Here is an 8,394-nt window from a genome sequence, read left to right on the forward strand (position 1 = left end):
AGGTGTGGGTGTAATGGGGGGCTTGGTTGTCAGTGTGGTGGGTGCTATAGGTGTCCATATGGGTGTCCACTGGGGAAGGTGTGAGTGCCAGCAGGGTTGTGTGTGGGGGAAGGTGTAATGAGGAAGGTATTGGGTGTCTGTGGTGGAAGGAGCAAGTGTCCATGGGGGTGTCTGTTTGGAGTGAGTGTTGGTGTGGGGGTCCATGGAGTAGAAGAATGGACATCCATGGAGGAGCTGGGATGTCCGTGGGGGTTTCAGTGGCGAAGATAGGGTGTTGATGATGGTGAAGGGGTGTCAGTGTGGTGAACAAAGGGTGTCGGTGGAGGTGCCGGTGCGGGCCGGGGGCTGGGGGCCGCCCCCCTGTTGCCGCTTTGCATAGGAGCGCGGCTCATCCCAGCCCACCGCGCCCTCCATATAACCCTGCGGGGCGGGCGGCCGCCACCCCGGCCCGGCCATGCTGCGCAGCCCTCCGCGCCCGCGGCCCGCCCCGGCGCCCCACAAGACCCCGTTCCACATCGAAGCGCTGCTCGCCCGGGACCCTCCTCGCCGCGGCCCCGCCGCCTTCACCTCCGTTCCCCCGGCCCCGGTGGCCCCGCACTGGCCCGCGGCGGGCCCCGGGCTGGGGCTGGGACCGGGATCGGGGCCGGGACCAGGCGGTTGGGGCTGGGGCTGGGGCTGCGCGGCCATGCGGGGCGGTGCAGGTGAGCGGCGGGATGCGGGGGTACCGGGGGGTGCGTGTTGGGGGGGCGGCTGTGGAGGCAGCTGGGGTGCGGGCATCACCCCCGGGCAGTTACGGGGTTCGGGGCACCCGAAATTGGTTGTATCTCATTCCCCGACGGCTGTAGCTGATGTTCCTCTCGACCAGCCGCGGGGCGAAGGGGTGGGAAATGTGGAGGGAGAGGGACGAGTTTCGTAATGCCTTTTTGATTCCTCTCTATTAATCGATAATTAATATCAACAATTAACGTCCACTATTAAATGCCCGGGTGAAGCGAGACCCCAGTGGCGGGGTTTACATCCCTCAGGCCCGACTTCAGCCGAAGGTTTTGGGTCGGGAACAAGGGGTGGTCCACCCGCATCCATCCCCACCTGCGTTTTAAAGGTGCCTTTGCACTGGTTTCTCCTTTAATGTATTAGAAAGGTAGCACAATGTCTGTGTTTTTATTGTGCCTGCGGAAAACTGCTGTAATTTCCCAAAGCCTCATCCTTTAAAATGACTTTTCCATCACACCAGAACCCCTCTGCTGTTGTGTGGGGTCCCCTCTCCCTCCAGACCTGCCCTCATCCATCTGTAACTCTGCTCTCCCTACAAGTTAACACTCACAGAAGTGAAACTGCCGAGTGCTTCACAGCACCCGGCCCCCAAAACTGTGTTTTCAGTGGGAAAACACCTAAGGAAGAAGGGTTTTGTTGTGGATATGTGGGTTAAATACACACAGGGCTGGTGGATGATACCGGCCGGTGCATCAGGCTCTGTGTGTCCACTGAGGGACACTGTAACTTCTTATAAGTGTAAAAAACCTCATCTATTTTAATGAACTACTTCTATTCAGAGTATTTTCCATGAAATTAAGTATCTTTTTAGCATTCAGAGCTTGATCTCAACACTGCTCAGCCCAACCTGTATTTGACTTATATAAGGAGCTCTTGATTTAATCCCAACAGTTACAATATCCAACACCGAAAGTATTTGCTACTCTTAATCTTATTAACCACTCTTATTTCATTTAGGAGACAGCATTTCCATAGCTGTGTGTTAATCTATGTTTTCTATCAAACACGCGGGGATGAAAATACAGTTAAACAATTGGCAAAGCTGTTTCCAGGGTGTATTTCACGTTTGAAATTACACCCGCTATTATCCCCGTGTTAAAATAGAAAATGGATGTGATGGGTGAAATGATTTTAATGAGGAAAGTGGTTGTCTGTGCAATTACAGCTGTTAAACTGTCAGGTCTCCATCCCACAAAGCCTTAAACACACACAGAACTGGCACCCAGGTGATGAAATGAAGTAGATCCAGGTGCCAACATCAGTCAGTAAAGGAGAGAGGAGTCGGGGTGTGAATTGCCGTCGTTAGGAACGGTATGGCCATAGAAGCTAAAGGAGCACAGCAGACACATTGCACCAGGCAATGGTTCTGGCTGAGGGGGAACTCTGTGGGCTGTTGGATCCAACCTCTGCTCAAAGCAGAGCTGATCTCAAAGCCAAAGTCACAGTGCCCAGGGGCTGAGATGGCCAAAGAGCAATGGGGAGAGCATTAATGGCCTGATTCTGCACATGCAGGCTGAGTTTCCACCCAGAGATGTCCCACTGGCTGTACAGTGGGTGCTCTTGCTTAAAGATGTGTGTGTGCCTGGGTGTTAGAGGGACAGAAGCTAAGGTACCATAGGTACCATGCAACAGAGAATCCCAGACTGGTTTGGGTTGGGAGGGACTTTAAAGCTCCAACCCCTGCCACAGGCAGGGACCCCTTCCACTGGAGCAGCTTGCTCCAAGCCCCTGTGTCCAACCTGGCCTTGAACACTGCCAGGGATGGGGCAGCCACAGCTTCTCTGGGCACCCTGGGCCAGCGCCTCAGCACCCTCACAGGGAAGAGCTTCTGCCTAAGAGCTCATCTCAGTCTCCCCTCTGGCAGGTTAAAGCCATTCCCCTTGGCCTGGCCCTACAGGCCCTTGTCCCAAGCCCCTCTCCAGCTTTCCTGCAGCCCCTTTAGGCACTGGAGCTGCTATAAGGTCTCCCCTTCAGGAGCCTTCTCTTGTCCAGGCTGCCCCAGCCCAGCTCTCCCAGCCTGGCTCCAGAGCAGAGCTGCTCCAGCCCTCGCAGCATCTCCAAGGCCTCCTCTGCACTCTCTCCAGCAGCTCCACATCCCTCTTGTGCTGCTGCCCCAGAGCTGGATCAGCCTGGACCTTAGCCCTCTGGTCTCTGTAGGTCGAACAATATGTGTGCAGAGGCATTAGCAGGACTAACAAGTGGATCAGGTCTGTCTCCTATCTAGCTGTGGCCTGATGATAACCATAGTTACTCAATTAACATACAATACCCCACCAGCACTGTCACAGGACCAGCTGGCACCAGCCTAAGAGCGGGGATGTCTCATAAAGCCTCATCCTGCCAGCACAGCCTTTGATTCACACACATCTCAATGTACAAAAGGAAACCTGTGATTATGAGCTTCTTGAGCCAGAGGTGGGATTTTGCGCTCAGCAGCTCTCAACGGGCTTTATTTCTGTTACAAATACACAGATGGAGATCAAACCCTGCTCACCCCATTGAGTGCTGACTTCTTTTGGGTCTGGCTGCATGTCCAGACCTGTCTCAGGTGGTTTCTGTGGGTAGAATCATAGCATAGGTTGGAAGCCACCTCAAAAGATCACCTGAGCACAGGAAAGGGAGCCTAGATGAGATGATCTAGGTAGGGACATCCCTGCTATTCAGTTTTGGTGCTCACTTTCTCCCACTCTTCTTTAGCTGTAGCTGAAGCAGGCTGGAGGAATGGCCTCAAACACGCACCCCCATTCATTCACTGCTTCTTTCTTGCAGGTCTGGAGCTGTCTCACTGTGTAGGAGCCAACTCACTGGGTCCTACTGTGCCCTGGAGGTCTGGGGGGCCCTGCAAGATGAAGAGGGTCCGCACTGTCTTCAAGCCCGAGCAGCTGGAGCGGCTGGAGCAGGAGTTCCTCAAGCAGCAGTACATGGTGGGCACGGAGCGAGTGGACCTGGCTGCAACCCTGCACCTCACAGAGACCCAGGTAAGGGATGGGGGAGATGGGGATGGAGGCTTAGATCCTGCTCTGGGTCTGGTCTGTGGTGATGTCGCTGATGTGAAGGGCACTGGGGGGAGGATGTGACGCAAAGTGGATCCTTGCTGCAAGATGACATTGAAGCCACACGTGCCTGGAGGGATGTGAGATGGGTTTAGACGGTTTATGGATAAGAACATCCTTTTCTTAATCCATGAAGTGGAACAGAAAGCATTTAGGAGCACAGATGTGCTTGCTTTACAGTTCAGGCTGGGTTGACCTAATGTATCTGTTGTTATGCTCCTCTGGAGGCAGTTTATGCTTTAAGTGTTCTTCTATGACACCAGATCTCAATTTTTTCCTGCTCTTCCCAGTAAGTTGCTGCCGCTTCCACTGGTTATTTATTGTGGAAAGGAGGAGCGACATGATCTTCTGTGGTGGGATCTAAATTCAGCTGGGGAGAAGGGAGAGCAAAGAGTGGTTCTGGAGAGGACACGGAGGGTAGGAGCAGGAACAGGCAGAGATGGGTGTCTCATTGTGTCCTCTGACAAACCTGGGTATGGGTTTGGTGGCTCCAGGGAGCTTGGGGAGCTGATTCCTTCATTCCTCTGTGCATCCTCCTCTCCCCATGTCCTTTCTCCCAGCACCACTCTGCCCTCCATAGCATCACCTCCTCCTCGCAAGCACTGTGCCCTGAGCAGAGAAGGGGCATGTCCCCCTCTTTGAAGAACTCTGCTTTTTGGGGACACCTGCCTTGGAAAGGGGCTCCTGGAGACCTTGGATTAAGCTGTTGTGCCATTTTCCTGCTAGGTGAAAGTGTGGTTCCAGAACCGGAGGATCAAGTGGAGGAAGCAGAGCATGGAGCAGAAGGCAGCAAAGCTGTCCCAGTTTGGGGTGATACAGCCTGCCACCGCAGACTCCACCGACATCAAGGACCACGAGGAGGACACCGTGGACGTTGAGCTTTGAACAGCTCGTGAGACTCAGCTGCCACTGGTGGTTTCTGGGCCGTGTCTGCTTGAAGGAGACACCGGGGATGCAGGAACATCTTTGCTACAAGTGAGACATGCTCCGGATCCAAAAGTTGGAGCTACAGGACTGAACTGCAGCTGGCTGGGAGAGGAACCCCATGAATAGTGTTGGGCTGCTGTTTGCCGACATTCCTGGGGCTTCCATCACCAGGCTGGTTGTACTTGAAGGTGCCATAGCTATGGCATGGTACATAGCATGTGATCTGTTTGCTCTTCAAGGACCACAAACAGTTTCCAGCAGAGAAGCTGGCGTGGGTGACAATCACACGGTGTCTCTGGCTGTGAGCATAAGGGCGTTTAAACACGGGCTCACTTGTATTGTGTGTGGTTGTGTGCTCCTAGGAGGGAGAGCTGTGATTTTCCTTGGAGGAGAATCAACCCTGATTGGTTTTTTTTTCTGGCTAACTCTCATATTTGATGCTTAGATCACCACAAAAACCCCTGTGACAACTAGAAAGCCCTCTGCTCCCACCCACAGGCTACTGTTGCAATAAGATGCACAGAGTCTGATCCTGCCCCTGGAACAGAAGTGCCTCCTCTTGTCCTGTGCCTTGCTTTGTTGCCTTTTTGACTTCCCAAACCTGGAGGACAGATCCCAGGGTGGGTTTCTCTGCCTTGTGGCATTGCCTTACTCCATCAAGGTGTGTGCCTGCTGCTGGGGCAGGGAGTGAAGCACTGGGGCCGGCCGAGGTGCTGGGATCTGTTCTACAAAGGCAGCTCTCCAACACCTCTGGTGCTTCAGACGACCCCCTGCCCCTCGTCCAGATGTGCCGATTCTGGCCTGGACGCCGTTGCTGTGTTCTCTCCTCATTATACATCCAGGTGCCATAGGAAACAGCTGGAGCATTCAGGGAGCACATCTGTAACCCCCGATGCAGACACAGTTGTGGTTCTGGCGGGTGGGAGGCTTTGGCGGTCAGGACTAAGTACTTGACCCTCCCTGTGTGTGTTAGGCTGTCAGTGCTCAGGCTGTCACTTTGCCTTCCCAGGTCTGTCCCAAGGTACCAGGCATCGTGCCCCATCAGCTCAGGATAACTTATTCCCTCTCTTTCTGACCCAGAACACTGTATATCACTTTACTCTCCTGTTATTTATAGAAATAACGTTTTTTCCCCTTTATTAAGTGTTATTTATTTGCTTTACTTCTTAATAAAAATCTAGTGTATTTAAAAAAGAGATGGGGCTGTGCGGAGGGGAGGAGATGTGGGCAGCTCCGTGGTTTCTGAGCAAGCAGCGATACCTCAATGTCTCTTTGCCAGGGGAATGTTATCCAGCCTTTCTGCTGTGTCCAGAATTAGAATCCTAGAATAGTTAGGGTTGGAAAGGACCTTAAGATCATCCAGTTCCAACCCCCCTGCCATGGGCAGGGACACCTCACACTAAACCATGGCACCCAAGGCTCCATCTAACCTGGCCTTGAACACTGCCAGGGATGGAGCATTCACAACCTCCCTGGGCAACCCATTCCAGTGCCTCACCACCCTCACAGTAAAGAATTTCTTCCTTAGATCCAATCTGAACTTCCCCTGTTTCAGTTTGAACCCATTACCCCTTGTCCTGTCACTGCAGTCCCTGATGAAGAGCCCATCCCCAGCATCCTTGTAGCCCCCTTCAGACACTGGAAGCTGCTCTGAGGTCTCCACGCAGCCTTCTCTTCTCCAGGCTGAACAGCCCCAACTTTCTCAGCCTGTCTCCATACAGGAGGTGCTCCAGCCCCTGATCATCCTCGTGGCCTCCTCTGGCCTTGTTCCAACAGTTCCATGTCCTTTTTATGTTGAGGACACCAGAACTGCACACAATGCTCTGAGTGAGGTCTCACGAGAGCAGAGCAGAGGGGCAGGATCACCTCCTTCGACCTGCTGGTCACGCTCCTCTTGATGCAGCCCAGGATACGGTTGCTTTCTGGGCTGCGAGCGCACACTGCAGCCGGCTCATGTTCATTTTCTCATCTGTGGTTCTGAGGAAATTGCATTAAAAAAAAAAAGAGAAATTTAAAGAAATGAACCTTTTCCTCCCACTAAAAGATCCCTGTTGTCAAAAAGTAGCATCTGCTCTCCACCAGAGCTCACAAAAGGGTGATTTCTCCTCAAAAGGGTCCTTTAATCTCACACGTTTCCATTCCTGACATGCCAATACGAATATGAAAGCAGTGTGGGTTATTTTTCCCCACCCTTGTGTGTTTGCTGATGAACCTGTCCACTCATTTCAGGCTTGAAGCATTTGGAACAGAGAAATGAAAGCTTTGAAAGAGATCAGCTGAAAACCTGGGAATGTCAAAAAGAACCAGAAGGAAAACACATTTTCAACTTTTCCCTTTTTCAATAGAAATTATTAACACCCCCCCCCAATACACAATGTAATTACGTCCTCCCCAAAAGTTTGAGGGTTTTTTTATCTTAATAACTTGTTCTGGACAAAATATATGTTAAAAGAATGGGGGGGGGGGAGAAATTGATTGATTGATGACCCCATATCATGGGTGAGAGTAGATAACACTTGTTACCTCTAGTTATCTCTAGGCCAGTTCCTGCAGAGCTAAAACTCCATTTACAGTAAGAAACACCATCTCCTGTTAGCCTGGGGTGCTGGGGATGCTGCCCTTGGAGAACAAGGCCCTTGGTCTGCAAGTGGATGTGGTCATACCTGTGAAGCCCCTGGGCTGATGGCTCAGTGAGCTCAAGCCCAGGTTAATGTTCCCTCTGTGCTCTGCAAACAGCAGCAGAAGCAATCCTGGCGCAGCTGCACAAAGCGCTTCACGTTAATGCTGTAAGCACAGGCCTGGTTCAGAAGATGCCTTGAAGCGTTGCTGGCTGGGCCGTGATTCAAGCTGATGGGGTGCTCTGTGTGTGAAACACCCTGCTAAACAGCATGGAAACCTTCAATGGGGCATGGAAACCTTCAGTGGGACATGGAATGCTGCTATGACAATAGGAGTTAGTATTCCTACTGTTGGTATCACAGGATCGCAGAATGGTTTGTGTTGGAAGGGACCTTAAAGCTCCTCCAGCTCCAACCCCTGCCACGGGCAGGGACCCCTTCCACTGGAGCAGCTTGCTCCAAGCCCCTGTGTCCAACCTGGCCTTGAGCACTGCCAGGGATGGGGCAGCCACAGCTTCTCTGGGCACCCTGGGCCAGCGCCTCAGCACCCTCACAGGGAAGAGCTTCTGCCTAAGAGCTCAGCTCAGTCTCCCCTCTGGCAGGTTAAAGCCATTCCCCTTGGCCTGTCCCTACAGGCCCTTGTCCCAAGCCCCTCTCCAGCTTTCCTGCAGCCCCTTTAGGCACTGGAGCTGCTCTCAGGTCTCCCCTTCAGGAGCCTTCTCTTGTCCAGGCTGCCCCAGCCCAGCTCTCTCAGCCTGGCTCCAGAGCAGAGCTGCTCCAGCCCTCGCAGCATCTCCATGGCCTCCTCTGGCCTCACTCCAGCAGCTCCAGTCCCTCTTGTGCCGCTGCTCCAGAGCTGGACACAGCTCTGAGGATGTGATTGAAACAGAAGCCATACGGTACCATTGCTCCACCGCTGTCTAGGTCCTCATTTACCCCCACTGCCCACTGGAGCAGTGCCCTGCACACCCGCTGCTGGGCTCACTGGAACCAGACCCCAAAATGAAGGTGTCCGGGGGGGG

General features: G+C 53.1%; 1 protein-coding gene across 1 annotated transcript; it reads left to right on the forward strand.

Moving 5' to 3' along the window:
* Positions 1-3,551: 3,551 nt before the first annotated feature.
* LOC308230304 (homeobox protein not2-like) lies at positions 3,552-4,712 on the forward strand (the record flags this gene model as incomplete). The annotated part of the gene is made up of 2 exons (XM_080634924.1): positions 3,552-3,752; positions 4,554-4,712. The coding sequence occupies exons 1-2, from the start codon at positions 3,621-3,623 to the stop codon at positions 4,710-4,712; spliced, it is 291 nt and encodes a 96-aa protein (XP_080491050.1). The 5' UTR covers positions 3,552-3,620.
* Positions 4,713-8,394: the final 3,682 nt, after the last annotated feature.

This window comes from Psittacula echo (assembly GCF_963264785.1).
Source record: "Psittacula echo genome assembly, chromosome: 1".
Classification (NCBI taxonomy): Eukaryota; Metazoa; Chordata; class Aves; order Psittaciformes; family Psittacidae; genus Psittacula; species Psittacula echo.